The sequence below is a fragment of the Perognathus longimembris genome, chromosome 11 (assembly GCF_023159225.1).
Source record: "Perognathus longimembris pacificus isolate PPM17 chromosome 11, ASM2315922v1, whole genome shotgun sequence".
NCBI lineage: Eukaryota > Metazoa > Chordata > Mammalia > Rodentia > Heteromyidae > Perognathus > Perognathus longimembris.
Genome location: NC_063171.1, coordinates 24,974,814 through 24,996,527, shown reverse-complemented (window position 1 = coordinate 24,996,527; position 21,714 = coordinate 24,974,814). Strand labels below are relative to the sequence as shown.

General features: G+C 41.8%; 1 protein-coding gene across 2 annotated transcripts in view; it reads left to right on the top strand.

Annotated features, from left to right (window-relative positions):
- Positions 1-9,446: 9,446 nt before the first annotated feature.
- The window catches only part of Pappa2 (pappalysin 2), a 233,811-nt gene continuing 221,543 nt past the window's right edge, over positions 9,447-21,714 (top strand). Inside the window, exons 1-2 of one of the 2 annotated variants that reach the window (XM_048356418.1) lie at positions 9,447-9,628; positions 11,117-12,921. In XM_048356418.1, coding sequence (XP_048212375.1) covers positions 12,012-12,921 — 910 coding nt within the window. In that variant the 5' untranslated portion in view covers positions 9,447-9,628; positions 11,117-12,011. Of the gene's footprint in view, positions 9,629-10,541; positions 10,620-11,116; positions 12,922-21,714 lie in introns of those variants that run through there. The other variant, XM_048356419.1, reaches the window with a different exon arrangement.

The following is a 21,714-nucleotide window of genomic DNA, read 5'->3' as shown; positions in this document are numbered from 1 at the left end:
GATTTCCTTCTCCATCTTGTGGCTCTGGTTCATCTATGGGTTGGGTTAGGGTTTTCAGTAGCATAAATATCTTTAACCCCAGGCCCACTACTGGTCAGTGGTGTTCCCAGGACCAAATTTCAACAATAAAAAAAATCATTAATGACACAGTCCTTCAACAGGAACTTCTTTCACTATTTAAAATGTATTTAAAGTATTTTAAATAATTTGACATGTCTTTTAAAATATATTTACAGTGCTCTATGTTCTACAAATGTAGGAGTTACTTTAGTTTCATAATGTTGAAAGGGGTGACATCAGTCAAGATATATTTGTATTTATAAACTTCTTTGTACAATTAAAGATAATATTAAGAAAAAGTACATTTTAAAACTGTAATTTCTACAGATTCTGGACTGTGGCTCTGTTCCTTTCCCTGCATATTCAAGGCAGGGGAGGAATTCCATAGCCACCCACCACATCTCTGCTACCCTATTTCAGACAGAGGGAAATGCATTCCAAATATCATAATGGGCTTCTTCAGGGCCCCAGTAGTTTTTGGAGTGGTATAGTTCAGAAGCACATGCAGAGAGAAGAGGCATTCAGCCCCTGGAAGAGAGTCCATCTGGGCTTCATTAGACTTCCATATGTGTGTCGAAGGAAAGTGCTGCTGTCCAGTCCACTCTGAATTCAATGATTTTTCCCTCCACTGATTTGGTTTAAGCAGTAGCCTGTGTTTAAGAAAATCTCTCCCTCAAATCTCTCTCAAGCACCTTGTTCTCTTATTTCTTCTTGCTGAATATTGGGCTCCATATTCCAGCCTCATCTCTACATCTGGTCTTTCAAGTCTGGAACTTCCTGGGACCACAGTTTGCCTTCTAATATTTTCATGTGTGTCTTGTACGGAGCTTTAGTTCAGGTACTCCTATTGTGATTTCTTTGAGGAACTGTCACAAACCTTTTACAACTTCAATGCCCAGTCAGAATTTCACTTCCCTTTCCCCTAGATTTTTAAGGACATAGGCTGAGTGGATGGAATACTTGAGCAAGTTCTCTGTTGCAAGCACAGTTCGATGTCTTTCAGGGCTTCTTACTTCCCTTCCACAGTATAGAGTTGTAAGGAAGCTATTTTAAGCAAAAAATTGTTTCCAGTCCTTTGATTTCCAGGTGACTATTTGTTTCCAATGAAGTGTGATTTCTGATTTCTTTCCAAATTGAAGTGGTTAAGAAGTGGGGCACCTTTTTTTCCCCCTACTTACCAGCTAAAGACTATAAGGGAGAGACGCTGGAGCCCAGAAAGTAGAGACCTTGATGGGCATTGAGTCACCACTAATCATCAGAAAGAAACAAACTCTACCACTGAAGCACTTAAATTGGAGATTTATCTCTTAGAACAGATGGCTTTTCCCTGATGCAGCTTCAGGTACACCAAATATTGAACCTCTATGTGTAAAGTTTGTGTGTATATAGTTACAGTCTAAGGAAAGTTTTGACCCTAGATCTTTTAGAAGTATTATATAATTTAGAACTGATTTATCTCAGTCCTAGCACTTTCTGTCTTGGGTGACTAAAGCACGCTCCTTGAAGAGTCCAAATCTCAATCAACACCTATATTCATTAAATGACAATGATCACATCTGCCTTTGTGGGTGTCATGCTGGACTTGTACAGGAATAAAACATGTTCTATACACATTAGCTGTTAGACTAACACTGGGTTGAGAAACACTGTTCTATTTTCTTTAAGTTGTCTCTGACTTGAAACATTGAGTTTAACCAAGATTATAAATACTGAGTAGTACTCATGACATTTCTGAACAACATTTTCCCCTCCTTCAACTGGTTTTGAATAAAACAAAACAACTGTTTCTAAACACACACACACACACACACACACACACACACACACACACACACTACTTCTGGCTACTGATTGTGTGCCTCTAGCCTTCACTCACCAAGTAGTTCTCCAACTCTATGAGAACATCCACAGGGCGTCCTACAATTCACTTTGATTCTGACACTATCTACAGTACTCAGAACCTATTTCACAGGTTGGGGATATAGTCCTCCCCACAGTTAGATACTGATAAGAAGGATGGGTCCCCACATTACTCATAACCTCTCACAAAGCCTTAAATTGGAGGTCCCCACAAAGCTCCCTCCTTGTGTGGGATCATTTGCTTGACCAGCTTGCAGAATTTAAGAAAATAGTTTACTTACTGATCACCACCTTTAAAAATAAATAAATAAAGGATACACCTCAGGAACAGCCACACAGAAGAGAGGCTGTAGGGAAGTTTTAAGGGAGGGATATAGAGTTTTGAGGTCCCTCAAGGCACACTATTCTCCAACATTATGTCACCCACTTGGAAGGTCTCCAAACCATCATTTGATCACTTGAAGAATTGTATGGATGCTCCACTATATAGGCATGACTGATTTAACTACTGGCCGTTAGTGATTAAGCCTATCTCCAGTCTCTTTCTCTTACTTGGAGGTCATAGAAATGGGATTAGAAATTCTAATCCTGTAATCAAATAGTTAATTTCTCTAGCAATTAGGCCATGCCCTAAAAGCCACTTTACTAACATAAACCTCTTTAAATGATCACTGAATTAGAGTTTCTTTCATTTCCCCCGCCCCCCCCCCCCCCATTCATTATTGTTTTCTTCCTTCATTTTGTTGTCAGGAGCCATGTTATTGCACCTCAGTTAGTGCTCCTGTGTTCAATTCTTTTTTTTTTTTTTCCAAATTTTTATTATCAAACTGATATACAGAGAGGTTACAGTTTCATACGTTAGGCATTGGATACATTTCTTGTACTGTTTGTTACCCTGTCCCTCATACTATCTGTGCTCAATTCTTAATGGACAGACTAGTCCCTTTGGTGGAGATATAATTTCTTTGTATTCTTTTAACCACATTTCTGAAACCAGGAAAGATGCAAAAGAAAGGCAAGAACACAGGATTAAGATAGCATTTATTCCTGGAATGTCAATTTTACTCAATATTTATTAATTTCATAGTAAGTATGGATGGATTATAGAGTTAAATGCACAATTATTTATTTTTACTGATAAGAACATAGGATTTACTCTTCTTTGTCCAGGACTGTTCCTAGAAACTGGAGAAACACTGTTGTAAAATCTGTGATGGCCCTTGCTAAGTCAAATTAATTTTTGTCACCCATTTGTGCCCTAAGATATAGACCTCCTGTCCCAATCCCTTCACAACCACTGGATGCCTGGAACTTTTTGTTGCTATTAATCACTTCCTAGTGTGGGTAGTTAGGTTATCCTATACAAAGTAACTAGATACAATTTAGATTGGCCAGTCATTCCTTACAGGGGGAAAATCTTAAAATGCTTGAAAAATTGCTCAAATTTTATATGATTGGACCAATTAAATCAATTCAGGCAGCCAAAACTGTCCTCAACTCATAATAAATATTACCAATAAAATAGTTACTGAAAGATAAATCTTATGAAAAATAAGATTGCACATGGTCAAATTCACATGTGAAAAATTCGTGTAAGGAAAACTGGACTTCGTAGTAATAATTGCTACAAAGTAAAACTGACCCTGGAAGCTGCAACTGATAAAAGTCTCAGGTGGAGAAAAGATTATCTGTACATTACATTTTTATCCTCATCAGATAACAACTAGGAATTTATCTGAGTGAAATTTATTTTAATAAAATAAACGTAACTATGAAATAATAGAAGTAATTTAGCAATGCTGATAGGAATTGGATTAAAGAGATAAATGGCTTAATATATTTAATTATTGAAACATAATGCATTTTGGAGTAATACTAATTTTATTTATTTTATTAAGTGAATCAGTAAATTTTAAATGTTTCTCCTAATAACATAAGGCCAAAGTATTCACCAGAACCAAAGCATTGAGTGAGTCAAATTGATAAGGTCAGAATTGATCAAAATAGTGGGCCAAATATTTTGAGCTGCTGGTTTTCATGTGTAAATCATCCAGTGAAAGCCAGTTTATAGCCACTTTCCTCATGTACTTCTCCATGCTGAAAACTGGGTAATGAATGCAAATCCACATATATGGTTTTATGTCCTTTTGGGACAATCTGTGTGATAGGTAATAGCAACGCCTTTCTTCTAGTGTGGAAACTTTATAACAGCCAGGATAAGTATCTCAATTAAAGGTCCAACTCCTCATCGATTTGACTCAAGAATGCTTTCCTTTGTACTTTACTGCCACCCTCAGAGCAACTCTCTTGGGACAGCTCAAAGCCCTTGGGCCTAATTTTGCATTCATTATCTCAAATCAGTTAATATTGTAGTAATTTTCCCTATTATTTCCAATGATTTTTTTTTCCTGCTCATGGCGTAAAATGATATAACTATATCGATTGCCTTAGGACCTTTTGCAGAACCTTCTGGTGTGAAGGAATTATTTCCCTGTCTCATTGACATCCATCTCGCTCCTGACTTACTTGGTGCAGTGGAACAGTGACAGAAGTGATTCTGTGGCATCTAAACAGAAATGCAGAAAACTGAAACATGGTATGCTATTGCTCATTTCTCCTCTACCTAGGGTTTCTCAACTTCAACACGACTTACATTTTAGGCAGATAATTCTTTGTATCCTCTCTTAGGTGCAACACTAAAGATATATAAGAGACTTACCAGATGTCCCTTGAAGGGTGAAATCATTCTAGCTTGAGAACTATTGCTTTTCTACAAGAATGGCATGTCATATAGGGGTTCCTTATTCTTGATTTTACAATTAAAAATATTATGATGAGCATAACTTCAGTGAATACAGGTGACAGGTAAGAAATAAATCTTATATGCAAGTCTCTAAGCTTTTAGGACTGATTGTTGCTATAAAAGAACCTGGTGAACCCTGACTAATAGTGAAATGAGTTAGAAGGAAGGGAAGGGGTACGTTAGGGACAGTTATATCCGGTTTTAAATAAGTTAAAAATAATATATATATTTAATGATAGTTCCTGGGCAAATAACTAATAGCTGTTGTTAATATGAAAGGTCAGTATTAGTTAAATAAACAACATAACCTTTATCTCCTTTGTATGACTTCACTCTGCTAGAGTTAATGAGTTAAGGGAATGATTAATTTTCTATTTATATAGTTGGATATTTATTTGTAGCTTAGATGTCAGTGGGGACATTATGTATTTGGAGAACAGGGGTAGAGGATCTCTGAAAAGTTCCTTATCTCTGACAAGAAGTAAAGTTTGCACTGATTGCTGCTTTTGTCTGGGGACACATTGCTTAGAGATCATAGATCTTCACCCAAAGGAGACTTAAGGAAAAGACCTTTCTACTACTCTAGCAAAAACACTGATATATTCTCATTAGGCAAAGGTGGATTTTGTCATGCTCAGAGTAAAGTTATAACCTATGTGTTTTTATGTCCTTCAGGAACTGGCAGTGAAAATGGTGATTGAGGGCTCTGGAGGCAATTCTTTTCCAGGGGGATGAGTTCATGTGCTTGAACTCTTTATGCCTGGGTTTCCCATCCAAAAATAAAAAGTGGTAATGGAATTGTCTCATAGGTTAGCTGTTGGATTGAATTTATATAAATGTATATATATTCATATATATATATATACATCATTTAGTAGATTTACAATGGTGTTACGTTGTTAGCTGCTATTATTAGTCTTCATTTAAAAATGAGGAAATAGAAATACTCACCTCATAGAAATCCTGTGAAGATTGAATCAATCAATATACATTAAGTGACCACAACAGTACCTGTCATATTTTAATTAATAATTGCTGCCATTTATTATTGTTGATATCATTACTATCTTTTGAAAATAACCGAAATTTAAAATTTAGGTACAATATGAAATTTAAAAGCTGCTCCTATTTAAGTATTTTAATACTAATACCCTATGTTCCAATATTTTAGTATATAATGTTTAGAATTTTGACCATTTTGTATAGTCATGCATCATCACTATAATCTAGATTACAAAAATGTTCCCATAAGTCCAAAATCTCCCACTAATACATTTTGTTCCCTTAATCTTACCTTCCAGGGAAATGGAACTCTCTAGTTTGTAGCATCTTGTGTCTATCTTCTTTCACTTAGCATAAATGGATTGAAAGCTTCTTCTGGTTATTTTCTTACTGACTTCAGGTCTGTGGGTAAGTTGTTTAGCCTTTTACATCCTCAGTGTCCTTATCTGTAAAATGGTCATAATCCTTAGCTTGCATTCATGGCCAGGGGCTTAGGAAGAAAGAATGCATATAACAGTTCCTTAGGTAAAAGGTGAAACAGCATGTACGTACATTTTCTTGTTCCTGCTGTGAACTTGCCCTTTGAACCCGATTTCAGGTACAAAAGCAATCCTTTATTGCCTTTTTTGTCTGTTCAGCAGGGCACCATCCAGCAAGTTCTTCTCCAGGAACAGGCTCTCCACGCTGGTGTCAAGACTCAAAATCTTACAGGAAACAGTAAGGACTGCCACCAGAGGATAGTGATCCATGGCATAGTGCCTCTGTCATACCATTTCCCTCAGGTGCTACCAAGCCTAACCTGTCTGTGAAATATTTGCATCTATTTGGATGAAGGCAGAGTACCAAATAAATCACTGGCATCATGAATAATTTGTCCTAGTAATTGTATTTGGAAAAGAAAAAGAAGCTTATCTAACATACGGAGCACCAAATCATTTGACAAGAAGATAGGGCTTCTTTTGGCTCGGTAGGAGCAGGGAGGAGAACAAGATCCAGATTTACATTTCCATCTGATAGCTATGTAAAATTTGAGCTACAGTACACATATGACCAACATGTATTTCCTGGGCAATTTTACCTGGATAGGGAGCCTAGGTCAGGCCAGTCTTTGACTCTGTTTTCCCATCCATTGTTAAGTGCCTGGCAGACCAAAAAGACAGGTAGAGTCATACTACTTGCAGAGGAAAAAGGCCTGAAAACTTGGTTGTCATAAGTGGTCCTGCCATTAGCTATGTGACTTTGCCTCACCTCTAAAAGACAGAATTGTGGTATGTCCTACTGAAGGAAACTTCCCAGATACCCACCCCATAAAGGACAGGGCCACTGACACCCAGTTTGGAGAACCAGGGCAAGGGGTGCAATAAACAACCACTTTAAGCCTTCGAGTAAAATTCCTCAGAGAAGTTCACTCTTTCCAGGACTAGTTTGAATAAGATTCCAGTAAACATATTGCTGAAATGTTTGTTTCCAGGTGTCATTTTAGATTGCAAGTAGCTAAAACAGATCTGGCTCCTATATATAGATATTACATTTGGTTGTGTTCTAGGAGGCTTTTATTACTACGCTCCTTGGCTCCCTCCCAGAAGAGCTTTTCCCACAAGGGATCAAATTTTGGAATTAGAAAGTTAAAGAGGATAAGTGACCATATTAAGGGACTCTCTCACTCTCTTTTTCTCTGTCAATGCTTTATGCTGCAGGTGAATACACACAGACCAGACCTTGTCCTTGCTTAAAGCCTCCAAATAATGAATGGTAATTGACTAACCCCTCCATGACAATACATATAAGGAAAACACGCTTAACCTCCATAATTTGGGATGAATAAAGCGCAGATGGTCACAAACAGCCCAAACTAGATAAGAGGATCTTTGTGGTCAGAACAAGTAAAGGAGCTCTTAAGGGTGGGAGGGTAGGTGGGTAGGTATCTGGATTTGATTCTCATGCATTCTCTAGAAGATATCATGAAAACACAAAACTGTAAGAAAGATGGAGATGGATGTCAGAGGAGGTGATGAGACAGAAGAGGGGGAAGGAATAGAATCTTCTTTTAGGAAACAGTGTTGAAGCCTTACCATCTAAGTTTTTAAAGTGTGTCACATCCCTAAGAGGCAATCTCTCCACTGCATGAGCTTTGTTTTCTCTGCCCATTTTGCACTGTCTCCTTTCACTAGCCTCTGTGATGGTTCAGTGTTTACCCATCATGGATTTGATTGCCTTTCCTGGTCTCCATATTTTAGGTGCCTCACTATTTCTTTCTCCTTTTCTCCTTTTCTGTTCCATTCTTCCTTCTTCTCTTCCTTATTTCTGTCTTTTAGCCCTCTCTGTCCTCTCAGACTTCATTTCCCTTGTCTTCCTGCCTCCTTCCATTTCAGTTCTTTCCCCTACTGTTTCCCCTCCTCCTCGTCTCCCTCCCTTCCCTTTTCCCCTTTCTTTTCTTCTCTCCTCCTTTTTCCTTCCCTTCCCTTTCCCCCTTATCCTTTTCTGCTCTCCCTTTCCTTCCCTCTCTCCACACTCCCATCCCTCTATCCCCTATCCGTTTTCCTTTCTTTACTCTTTTCCCTTTCTGTCCCCCTCTCTCAGTCCAGGTCCTTGTTTGTATGTAAGCTCTAACTTCTTGCCTTATAGATTTACCTGGAAAACAAGAGACTGCTCCTCTTGCAAAACTGTTTAAGAAATCCATATTCTCTCCTTTCATTCCTTGGGCATTTCAGAAATGATATTCCTCCCCCAACTACCCCCGTCAAAATAAAATGAATTCAGCCAGCTCCTGCTGTGTGTCCTTAAATCCATTCCCTCTAGCTTCGCTGGTTTGAAAGCCTGTACCCTAGAAGGGGCCTCCTGCATTTGCTGGCAACCCTGCTTCAGTCTGATCGCCACAGATAGTGCTTTGGAGTGAAAAAAAAGGGGGAAAAACCCTCTCGTTGGAGATTTCAAAACAAATTCTACCAGCTTTCAAATCTGTGCACTTGCGGAGTGGTAGGGGTTTGAGGGAGAGAGGTTGAGGACTTGGGGTGTGGGTGTTTGTCATAAACAAATAAGCAACAGAATTTATATATGTATAAATTTGGGTTTCCCTTGTCATGTTTGGTGTCTTTCTCCCTGGCATGGAGTGTGGGTGCTGTGTAAGTCTGACTTCTCTCACACTTTTGCTGGGGTTTGGGGTGTGTGTGTGTGTGTGTGTGTGTGTGTGTGTGTGTGTGTGTGTGATGGAATTGAGGAGGGGGAATGCTGTGTTTTGGATCTGATTCACTTGACAGATTATTTGAATCCAGCCCACCTTTCCGCACATGTCAAACAGATGGGATCATTGTTAAAAGCCTTGAGAGCGGAGCGGTGGGTAAGACAGGGAGGGGGAGGCAGGAGGGGCACCGAGGGAAGGGAGGGGGCACCTTCCAGGAGCTTTGTGTTTTCACACATTGGAACTGACAGGAGCCCTTCTTGCCTGTGAGAGGGGGAGTGTTTGGGGGCATGGGGCTGATGGAGGGGGATGGAAAGGGAGAGAGGTGGGGTGTTGGTGGGCAGGGTTATGATGTCACAGCCAAAGTTACAACAGGAGGAAAACACAGAAATGGTTCAACATTTTTTTTTAAACTTTGGGCTGCCAAGAGCTGAAGGAGAGTGGTGAGCAGAGGAATGAAGGGGAGAGAGAGAGAGAGAGAGAGAGAGAGAGAGAGAGAGAGAGAGAGAGAGAGAGAGAGAGAGAGAGAGAGAGAGAGAGAGAGAGAGAAACTAAACTGGAAGCTTGAGTTTTGTGTTGCCTCTTGAAACCTTATGAATGGATTACTAGCAGCTGGGAGCCAGGAGAGACCTATAGGGGATTCAAGATCACTTACACACTAAAAGGGGGAGAAAAGCAGGCGGAATCCTTTCTTGCTGTGTATTCCCTCCTTCCTGAAATGAATGGTAGGAAACCTTTTTCTGAGGGTCCTTGGGATGGCATGTGGGGAGGAGGAAATTTAATTTCTTCTTTTCTAACCTGTCTTCCCTTTCTTAAAGAAGGTTCTCCCCCTTTCTCTTCTCTCTCTTCTTCCTTCCTTTTTTCCCTCCTCTGCTTTTCTGGTTTTCTCTGTATGAGCCCCCAGCCTCAATTTCTATTCATAAAATAATTGAGATAGAAAAGTGAGGAGGTCTGAGGAAATGATAAAAAAAATGGACATTCAAGGGCTGAAGGCTATCTGCATAGTAATATCCACGTGTTTCTCCAGGGGACTGGCCTTGTGGCTCCAGAGGAGGTTACGTGGAGAAACAGCATACTGGGAATAGAGGGCATAGGGTATAGAATTTTTAAAGCAGATAAGGCAGTAACTGGTTGGGGAAGTAAAGTTTAGAAGATAACAAGAAGCCCTAAAGGAGGGGAGACAGAGTGATCTTGCCCCAAACTATATGAACAGCATGTTGTAGATGGGGAGCAATACAAGCTGAAGTGTGTTGTGTATATGTCCATGTGTAGGTGTGTGCATGTGTGTGTGTGTGTGCATTTGTGTACATACACATGCATGTAAGGGATAGGAACCCTTTGAGAAAGCTAGCACCTGATCAAACAGGACAGTGGTTAAGGTCACAGTATTAGTTCCTTATCCTAATCATTTATGACAAGTCAATTAGAGAAAATACTTGCTTGACTTTCAATGTTCATTTTTGTAAATGACTTATTTTGAACATCTCAATTGTTTATTTGTTCATTCAGCATATGGTGACTTTTACTAACTTCAGATTAAGAAACTTCTTAGAACAAAACAAGATCTCTGTCCTATGAATGCCTGCCATTTCCATTTACTGCTTTTCGCAGTAGGATAATTGATTGCTTCTTTCCTCTTTATGTCCAATAGGAAGGGAATCTGGATTCTTGTTCTTTCAAATCTGAAATGAGTGAAATTAGAAACAATACATAATGGTAACAAAACAACTCCCCCTCCAAAAAAGGCAAGTGGTCCCCCCAAAGGACCACTAGTATGGGCTCATTAAACAGGTGTGTATGTGTGTGTGTGTGTGTGTGTATGTGTGTGTGTGTGTGTGTGAGAGAGAGAGAGAGAGAGAGAGAGAGAGAGAGAGAACACAGAAAAAGAGTGTTCCAAAACAGTATTGATTGTTTGCTATTGATTGTGTAGGCTGCGGCTGCTGGAAGAGAGAGCCCGAGATGTTTACTGGGCAAACCAGAGCATCCTCTGTCCCCTTTGCCTTAGTGAGGTGGGGAGGTTTTCAGGAAGGGAGGAGGGGACAGGGAGTAGGTGGAGTGATGTGCCCAACTTATTAGCTTTGACATCATCATTGTCTTTAAATGAGACAGACAGGAAGATAATTACAGGCAGAGAGACAGGCAGAGAAGGGGAGACAGCAGGGGCCAGGTCCCTTGAAATATGTGTTCTTTTTGCTCTGTTTTCATCTTCGCAGGAACTCACGAGGCTCCCAGGAGGTAAATTCAAGGGTTCTCAGGCTCATCTGGTCAAAAGAACAGCAGACAGGCAAGCCAGAGGAGAACTTTACAGAGACTTCCAACACACCAACAAGTTGGAAGGGGATTCAGAAAACCTTCAACAATCAACAATCCCAAGCATCCAGCTGAGGGAAATATTCTAACCTGCACGGGCACTTGGGGAGCTGGCTGGAGAGCTGACTGAGGACTCCAGGAGAGTGAAAGTTAAGTACAAGCTTGGATGTTTGTGCCCCTAGATTTTTTTGTGGTTGCATTTTTAGATAGTAAGTGTCCAATTTGTATGTCTCTGTAGAAAAGTTTTTCTAGCAATTTGTTTTCAACTGAGCATATTTTTGGTTTAAGTGTGACAGAAAGAGAAGGAATCTCCCAGGGAAGGAAGGAAAGAGAGAGAAAAGAGAATTGGAGAGTAAGATTTTTTTTTTTACTGACTTCAGGTAGCAAAGCATCATGTGCTTGCGAGAGTGTATTTGAGAGAATTTGGTGTGTATCATAAGCTTCCTTCAGTGAGGGGAGGGGTTACTGAAGAAGGAAGACAGAAGAAGAAACCTGAGGAAATTCAAAGGAACTAAGAGCAATTAACTCCATTCTTCAAGGACTTAAACACCAAAAGGGAGCCAGTGAGGGCCGAGCAGGCACACAGTGGGCAGAGAAGGCACAAGGTGCTGGCAGAGCTTCCTGCACAGGTATCCACAAGAGGCACTCTTTGGGGGCTCCTTGAAAAAGTTCAGTTTGTGAAGCAAGCAGTTTCCCTGGTGACTGCAAATCCATTATAGCTGTCTCTCCCTCTTCTTATCATTCTGGTGTGGTACCCAGAACTTGATTTCAGGCTCAGTGAGAAGACTTGAGGGAAGTATGATGTATCTCAAGATGGTGAGAATAAGCCTGGTGATCCTGGCTGGGTGGGTGTTCAGCACTGGCAGCTCTGAGCTGAGTTGGACAGCCAAGAAACCCTTGGCTCCGAGGGCTCGCCCGAATCAGGTGCGGTTGGAAGGAGAACGTTGTTGGTTGGGGACCAAATTTCAAAGACCCAGAGTTGCTCCCCAGCATCACCCCTTTGGGGTCTATCCCAGCAGACGTGGAAATCACCTGAAGCCCTACCCAGCCAGAGAGCAGAAAACCCACCACGCAGAAAGCAGTAAACCAGACACCCAGGGACAGGCTGCCAGCCTTGCTCCCCAAGACCTGCCTGGAGTGAGGAGCGAGGCTGAGCAGCCTGCTGCCCTGTGGGTACAGGGAGGTCCTACTGGACACTCTGAGCTGCTGACAGATGATGGCACTTATCTTGGCAATGGAGGATTCCAGGCGTCTCTAGGTGAAGTTGAGACAGGGGGAAGCTCAGCCACGGCTGCCTCGCTTACTGCCACCTTTGCACACCTGGAGGAGACCAGAGCAGAGACACAAATGCAGGAACAGGCCATGTCCCCACAGCCTCACCAAGTGACCAAGAGGCAGGTAAAGGAGGAACCAGAAGAACCCCAGATCTCTCCTCCACATTTCCAGCTTTGGCCTAAGCACCTCTTTAGGTATGGGGTTCGAAACCATCCCCTGAAAGATAGCATCATCCAAGATGGTGGCTGGAGCCTTGGCAGGGAAGCAGAGACCTCTAACCCCCAAGGAGGACTGCCTGCCTTGTACTTCTCGGGGAGGCGGGAGCGGCTGCTACTGCAACCAGAAGTACTGGCTGAGATTCCCAGGGAGGCGTTCACAGTGGAAGTCTGGGTGAGGCCAGAAGGAGGCCAGAACAACCCCGCCGTCATAGCAGGTAATAACCAACTTGGGGGCTTTTAGAAGTTCAGAGGGCGGGGGTGGGCTAAGCAGGGGTGGGGGGCTGACTCCATTTCTGCTGGGGTTAGACATAGGGAGCCATGAGGGGAAGGGAACAGAGCTGGAAAGCCAGGGAGGAGGAAGTGGGAGAAGGGCTTTATATACTAGCATAGCAGTGTTCTAGGCACCATCATAGAGAAGGTAATGAGTCATGAACGATAACAGCATTTTGTCCACATATTGATACTGTGTTTTTCTATGCATTCCTTATTCTTAGGAGACCTCAAGCTGGGCTTTCTTATCTTATTTAAAGGGAAAGAACTCTGATTTTTTTTTTCATCAAAGGGGAAGGGGTTTCACACTTTTTCTTATAGTCCAGTATGGGGCATCCAGGCAGTTTTGAACTGGAGGAGAGTCCAATGATCTTGGCAGTGAATCATGGCTGGGCTGGTCCAGGCAGGGAGGGAACATGGTTGCCTGGTACAGTCATTGGGTTTTACCTGGTTGCTTGTTCTTTCAGCATCTCTGGAACAAGGTAGCAGGGCAACACCTGTTCCACTTTCTAAATCACCTTCATTTTGTCCCACGCACACAGCCCAGAAACAGCCGGTGGGTCTACTGGAAAAGGTGGGCACCCACCAGCCAGTTTTCTGGCTTCTAGCCCCGGGTGTTGTAGGAGAGACTTAAGATGAATCCTGGCAGAGAACTCTGGGCTGTTCAACAGTAGTCCTTACCTGGGAATATTCTCTGTACTTCTTTCTCCCTATCCCTTGATCTTTCCTTCTGTGGAAAGTCATCTGGAAGGGCAAAGAAAAGAGGGCAATCAGCAGTAGCTGCTTCTTTTTGCCTTCTGGAGGAGGTTTATTTCAAGCAAGGGGTGAAGGATTAGGATTTATATTTTACCATTGAGTATCTCTTCATCCTTTTGGATCCCTTATATAAATGTACAAGAGGTGAGACTAATAGTAGAACCACTTAATCTTATTGATTGGGATTAGCCATAATGTACTGTGATGTTTGCTGGACCCATTACATTGATGAGGAAAGTGAGGCAATGAGAGTTGTGTTAGAGGAAAGTCTCATAGAACTCCAGGGCCCCTGGATTGCTTGACAAGCCTTCCAAATTAAAATCTTGTCAGGCAAATGGATGCCTTCAAATAAATTTCAGACTAGGGAAAGAAATGAGGAAGGAAAGAACCTCTTCTAGTGGGCTATTGCTGGAACATTCCTTCTGGACACTCTGTCTCCCCATCTTTGGCTGTGATTTCTTCTTTGGGAGCTGGGATTCCCAGACACTGAGCACTCTTGAGTCTTGTGGTTTTTCTCTATTTTATTTTTGGGTGGGAGGGAGATGAGGGAAGGGGAGAGGAAAGGGGCTGAGCTCTAAATTAGGTGGAGGCAGAGAAAGAATGGAAGGAAATCCTTATTCTGGGGCCAAATGAAAGAATTAATGAGATGATTATCTGTTCAGAGTTGGCAGCTTCACAGTCCGCCCCCCCCCCCATGACATCTTCTTTCTGCTTAAACTTGCTTGCTAGTACCCATCTGCCCAGGAAACTGCATACTTGCCGTCTAGATGCACAGCCACCACTCTGCTGACCCCTCCTCTTGCAGTTAGCAACACAGGGACCTAGACTTTAATGACCTAGAACAGATTCTAGGAATTAGAGAAAGAAGACTTAAGGAAAGATTTAATAAGAATATATGAGAAGCTTTGTCTTTTTGTTGTTGTTGTTGTGTTTTTGGTACCAGAATTGGGACTTGAACTCAGGGCCCAGTCACGGTCCCTTAGCACTTTGCTCAAGGCGGGTGCTCTACCACTTGAGCCACAGCTTCACTTCTTAATTGGAGATATGAGTCTCACAGACTCATAGCCAAAATCTGCCTAGACAGATCTTAACTGTGATCCTCAGGCCTCAGCCTCACTGGTGTGAACCACCAGGGATACCTGGCTGCTTTGCATTTCTTCTTTTTGCCAGTCTTGGGGCTTGGACTGGGGGCCTGAGTGCTGTCCCTGACTTCTTTTTGCTCAAGGCTAGCACTCTACCTCTTGAACCACAGTGCCACTTCTGGATTTCTCTGTTTATATGCTGCTGAGAATCAAACCCAGGGCTTCATCTATGCAAAGCAAGCACTCTATCACCAGGCCATATTCCCACTCCTTTGTATTTTTAAAGCGCATATATAAGAAAGAGATTTAGGACCATTGGTGCCTTGGTCCTATCATGCCCTACCCATGTTCTTCTATAGCATACTTTGCATAGAAGAGAGTAGTGCCATGGCTTGATTCCAGTTCTTTGCTGCATTACATACTCTCACCCCATGTGTCTCCTTGCCTCTGCCACCTGTCCATCACAATCAACTGTCCCCACACTACAAGAATACATGCTCACATCTTTCTCCTTAGTGCTCCATATGAAATCTCTAGACCTCTTTAAACATTACAACCAGGCAGGGAATCTTTTGCAGATAGTCTACCTTCTGAGATTTCTTTCTTTCCTTCTATTATTATTATTATTATTATTATTATTATTATTATTATTATTAAATTCAAAGTGGCCCTGATGATGCTCTGGGAGTTCACCTTTAGATATTTCAGAACTCTAGGAAAATTTGGGGAAGAGACCACACAGGCATAACTTCTTCTCCTTCCACTCTAATTTTCTCCATTTTTCATACATCAGGAAGGATTTAGGGAGGGTTTAGGGTAAAAAAAAAAAACTGTGAAAGGAAGAGGTTGCAAATAAGATTCCCATTCTTTGGGATCCCAGTAAGAGGGCTTCTGAGAAATTAACTATTTTTTGCCTACTCATTGTCTTAGTTGATGGCACTTAGACTCCATAGAACCCATGCTAGGACCTAAAGATTTAAGGTCTCCAATTTGCACTACTTTATTCAGACCCACTGATTGCCCATCTTCACTCTCTTACCCTGCTACCAGTCCTTGGGCAGGTCACCACCTGTTTTTCACTTATCCAGTATGACAATGTAGAATCCAGATCCTGGGAGTTACATACATTTTAAGTGGAACAGTTCTGCTACTCTACTGATGGCAGAACAAGGTACTGTTCCAAGACTTTACTCCCACACCCTTCCAAAAGCTCTCAATATTCATCTTTCATCGACTCTAATTTCAAAGTTCTCTGCCTACCAAACTTGGATTATTTCCTCTTCAGCAGAGGAGTCAAGCATTTCAGCCACACCAATCATTATGGGATAGCCCCTTGCCCCAGACCTGGGGCATTGGGGAATACTTTCAACACTTGGCACTAGGTGGCAGTGTTGCTTCATGCACTGGAACGTAAGCAGGCCACTGGGGAAATGCCAGATTTCTTGGCGTGGTGTCCTGTGCTGGTCTTGGTTTGGTTTGATTTAATCATCTTCTCCCAGAACGTTATTGGTAGGCATCCCTTGGGATCAGCTTCATATAAGTCATTCTTCCCTTTTTCTTTGAAATGTCTTCTTTGGAGGTTTTGACTAACAGGTACTCTGTCAAGTGGAAACAAAACGAACCAGTATTACCCCTTTGCGCCACCACCTCAACTCCCACATCCTTCCATAGGAAGTTGGACTTTAGAAAAGATTGGAAAAAAATACTTTTATTGAGAATCTACAACAAATGAGGGCTCACGCATATAGATGTGAAGGGTTTCTCAGGATGGGAGTGGACTAAGGGAAGATGCTAAAGGTGCTTAGAGTAGTAATGAGTGTGCCTAAGAGGTGTATCTTCTCAGGTTGTACACTTTATATAGCTCACCAGGGAAGAAAATATACCAAGGTCAGAGAAAGAACAGTATGCAAGCATTCCACTCCTGTATTTTCCCCAAAAGTAACTAGCCAGGGGTCCAGCAAGTCAGGGCTCTGTGGCTTCCTAAGAGTAACCTGAGGTCAGGAGCCCATCTGTGTAGGCCACAGGGCCCAGGGAATGAAATGAGATAGATCTCGTCCTTTTCTGGTGTGACTTCTTTAAGCTTCAGCACATATTCCCCAAACCATATGGTACCTTTCCCCCTGTCTCCACTTCCTTTCCTCTCCTTCAACCCCAGCATACACAAAAGGAAAAAATATATAAGAGGCTCCTCCGCACCCGTAATTGATTTCAAATGTTCCCTGAATTCTCCCAGCTGAGTAACCACCTGCAAATCCAAGTTACAGAAGACTGAGTCACTGAGTCACAAAGCCCATGGAAGAACTAGAGCCCAAGCCCAGGTTTCTTCTTCCAACAAATATTTATCACGCATCCTCATCCTGCCATGTAAAATGGAGCAAGTCACTGTGGGAAAAACAAAGATGTTTAAGAAATTGTCCCTGCAGGAAGGCAAGTTCCCCACCTCTGAGGACCCAGGTTTTAAGAGCATGTCCCAGTGTGCAACCTGGAAGGCAGACTGACCTGGAATCAGATCCTTTCTCTAACATTTATCAGCACTACAGTCTTTGGCAATCCATTGAGCATTCTGAGCTTTGATTTTCACACATTGAAAAAAATGAGAAAGGAGACGTTATATAAATGGATGATTCAATTCAAATAAATTGAAAACACTGAGAAAGAGAAGAGGTTGAGGGAGAGAGAAGGAGAGAGGATGAACGAAATGTCCTGCGAGCTATGGTGAGATTAAGTAAGTCACATGACTTATATGGTACACAACACTGGGCTTGACCTATAGATTTTGTTTCATTTGTTCACTCATTCATTTGTTTATTTGCTTGCTTTCATTTTTCCAATATGGGGGTTGAACTCCAGGCCTGCATGCTACCCTAATTATTTTCACTCAAAGGCGGTACCCTATCACTTGACCACCCTTCATTCTGGCTTTTGTAGTTAATTGGAGATAAGAGTCTCATGGACTTCCTTATCTTGGCTGGCTTTGACCTGGATCCTTAGATCTCAGCCTCCTGAGTAGTTAGGATTTTGGGTGCACGTTATTGATGCCTAGCTTCCTGCGGGATTTATTAATAACATAAAAGATATTAAACAGTGTGAGGAATCCACACTAGAAGGGTGTCTTCCCCAATACTTCTCTGGTAAACACAATAATGTCTGATTTTCCTTTAGAGAAGATACTAACTTTGATCTCTTAGGAATTTAGTTTGCTAATTTTTCAAACTGGAAAGGTGATAAATAGGTTCGTTCTCTCATGAAATGGTCTCAAGATGAGAACACTAGAATCAGCTTCAAAAGGACTCATTTATTTTATTTCCAGCATCATCTGTTCTCTTTTAGCCTGGGCAGTACTCTTAAATACATTGAACAAAGGTATTAAACCTTTTATGGAGCCATAAACTCTACTGAAAATCTGATTAAATCTCTGCTTAGTCTCTAGAAAAATGTTCATGTTTACATGGCTTGCATAATATTCAGAACTGTCTGGGTTTCCTAAGGGCCAGAGTCTAAGCATTAGGTCATTGTTTAGAGCCTATTGACAACTTTTCTGTTTTGAGTGAAAGCTACAAAATGGGATTTTATAGGATATTGTGATATCCCCTTCTCTACAAAAAGCAGTTTTTTATTCAGTAAGAAGAGGGCTAAAAAAAAAAAAAAAAAGAAGAAGAAGAGGGCTTTTGTGTGTGTGCATGCCCATACTGGGGCTTGAATTCAGGGCCTAATGCTCTCTCTTGGCTTTTTTGCTGAAGGTTGGTGATATACCACTTGAGCCACACTTCCACTTTCAGCTTTTTTTTTTTCCAGTCCTGTAGCTTGAACTCGGGGCCTGGGCACTATCTCTGGCTTCGTTTTGCTCAAGGCTAGCTCTCTACCACAGCCATAGTGCCACGTCTGGCTTTTTCTATATATGTGGTCCTGAGGAATCGAACCCAGGGCTTCATGTATATGAGGCAAGCACTCTACCACTAGTTCATATTCCCAGCCCCCCACTTCCAGCTTTTTGCTGGTTAATTGCTGATAAGCATTTCATGAACTTTTCTGCCGCTGTTGGTTTCAAACCAGCCTGCATGCAATATGGAGCTTTGTAGAAGGCCAATTTAAGTCAAGAGAATGCGGGTGAAGGAGGGGCACTGTGTGTGGAGTAGCTGCTTTCTTGCAACAGAACTTTAGAACAGGAGAGGAAGAACTTCATACTCCTTTCCCAGGGCTCCTCTGAGGATGTCCTTCCATGATCCTTGTCCTCCGTTACCTCTCCCTATAGGGAACAATGCTAAAATTCAGAGAGTCTGTCCTTAGCAGACATTCAGCTCCTCACATGCAGTTCCTGGATCAGGACCTTGTAGTGTAGTGGTATATGCCCTTAGCACAGAACTTGTGACATGTGGGCCTGTGGCTTTTCTCTGTAGGAGGATACATACTGACTCAGAGGATGATGTGGTACATTAGTTTTCTTCTCCGAACAAGGTATCTGCTGTGCTGGTTGTGGATTAGCATCTTTGTAAAGGGGGATTTCCATGATGTGGCTTTCCTACCCTCCAGAAGAAAGTTGGTATGGAGGTTGCCTGGTTCTGAAAGGAACAAACAAACCATCACTATCTCTCATCTTTTCATGTGCCATAGCAGGACATACAACCATGGAACCTCCCCAGTTCCCTGTGTGAGTGAAGCTTTGAGTGACCAGGGGCACCATTGGTTCTTACAGCTCCTTCTCTGCCACTTCTGTCTCCCAGTCCTCCAGGATGAGAAGAAAACCCAAGGGGATTCTTGGTGTCTCTGGGTGTCATTCTAGAGTGGGCCACAGGTTGTTGGACTGGAAATCTTTAGGAGTGACAGAGGCAGGGCTAGAAAGTAGGAAGCACCTTGGGCACCCCAAACAAACTCAACTGTTGGCCTGTCATCGGCAGTACTTCACCCTTCCTCACCTCCTGTTTCCTCCTTTGTGAACTTTTTTGTTCTTATTCTCTGGGACTGACCATCTGATTCATTCAGAATGTGTGTGCCAGGAGGTCTGGCTCTGCCTCTTTCCTGTTTTACTCCATGCTTTGAGGAGGCCAAATAAACACCTTATTTGGTGTTTATTAAGAAGAAGGTAACACCTTCCTCTGGATCCTGGGCCTGTGTGCTCTGGATATCCACTAGCTTCAGTTCCTGAGGTCATAAACAAGTACATAAATCCCTTGCTTCTGTTCAAGTACATGGAATTAGGTGACTCTGGGGGCCCATCAAGTTTCTTTCTGCTCACATCACCCACACCCTCACTCTAGCACCTTCCAGAGAGCATATTTCTCTGCCAAGTTTGTGTCCAAAAAGAACAGCATTCTCCCCTTCTTCTATGTTTACTACCTGCTCTAAAAAATATGCTTTTTTATCCTTAAAAAAGAGCCAGGAAATAAAGCTCAGCGGGCAAACAAAAACATCCTAGTTCTCTTATGAGTCAGAACTAAGTGGTGAGTAAAAGTGGTCTTGCTCAAATATACAATATGGGAATTGGAACCCACCATCTCAGAATGTTTTGAAGTTATTGCAGTGCCATGACAACCAGTTGGGATGTCAAGACCAGCAATTAGGGCTCATTTATGGATTAGAAGGCCAGTTACCTGATCAAAAGTGAAGTCAGAATAATCAGTTAGCAACCCTTTGCGTCATGACTCAATAGTTGCTAACTTGCTTGGGAAGAATTGCTGCACATTCTAGATGGGTTATGAAAAGGGGAGACAGGTTCATTCATTGGTTTTAACATTTATTCACTCAGTTGACATTTCCCGAGTTTCATTTGGGTGAATTATTAGGCATGCAGTCACATGCTAGAGAATAAAGAAAAAAACAAACAGACATGAGTTAAGTTAGACGCTGTGCTAAGAAGGTGATCACAGTCAGGTAGGACTCTTCTTAAAATTGATTAGAGCCAGAACCATGGGAGTAGCCACTCTGGCGGGTATGAGCAGAAGCCACCAGAGATTCAGAAGAAAGATTGGAAGGCAGCAGAACTGGGGGAGGAGGAAGGACAATGTCAGAATATCAGATGGCTTAGATGCACGGAGCAAGCCACAGGCCTGGAGTAGGTAGGTGCTTTGGACTTAACAATTAGGAACCACTAATAATGTGAGAGAGAGAAATTTCACTCCAGGGTTGTAGGTGAGAAGAATCAAGATCACAGAAAGTAGAGCTATGAATGAGAGGAAAAGTAATGGATAATAGGTCTTGTCTACCTGCATAGAAACTGAGCTGTGAAAGAGGACTTCACAATTAGAGACAGGTTCAGAGAGATTCTATTTTGTGTGAAGAGACATCTAAAACTCAAGACCTAAACTAAAGAAGTAGAATCTAGAGTAAGAGTCAGTATAAACAAAGAAAAGCAATGCAATACAAATAAACAGAAATATAAAGCATGCACATACAAACTTAATCATGCCAAGAAATGATTGCAGAAATATTTCTTTGACAAATACTTCTGGAACACTTACTTTGTGCCAGGCACTACAGCAGTTTATTTAAAAAGATAAGCTCAAATATTCCTTAAGACAACTTGAGGAAGGAGATTGAGAGACAGGAACACAGAGAGAAATAGGACATTGCCACCCAAGTTCATACAGCTAGTCCACGCAGAACTAGTTTACACCAAGAATACTTGCATAGCTTTTCTATACTTAATCATGCCTAGTTTGCCTCTGCACTAATAATTTGGCCTTGGTATATTAATCACATTTTATTTAATAGTGGCCAAAGTATTTCTGGACATCTTTTGCAGAAAGCTCAGTCGGCTCTCTAGTTATGTGACTATGACCAAAGGGAGATTTCTCAAATGGAAAGCAGTTCAAGTGACTTTCATGTTCAAATGCATGTGAAGACCTGCTGTGCACTCAGGACAAAGTTAGCTTCTTTCATGTGTCAACTAGAACTCTATTACAT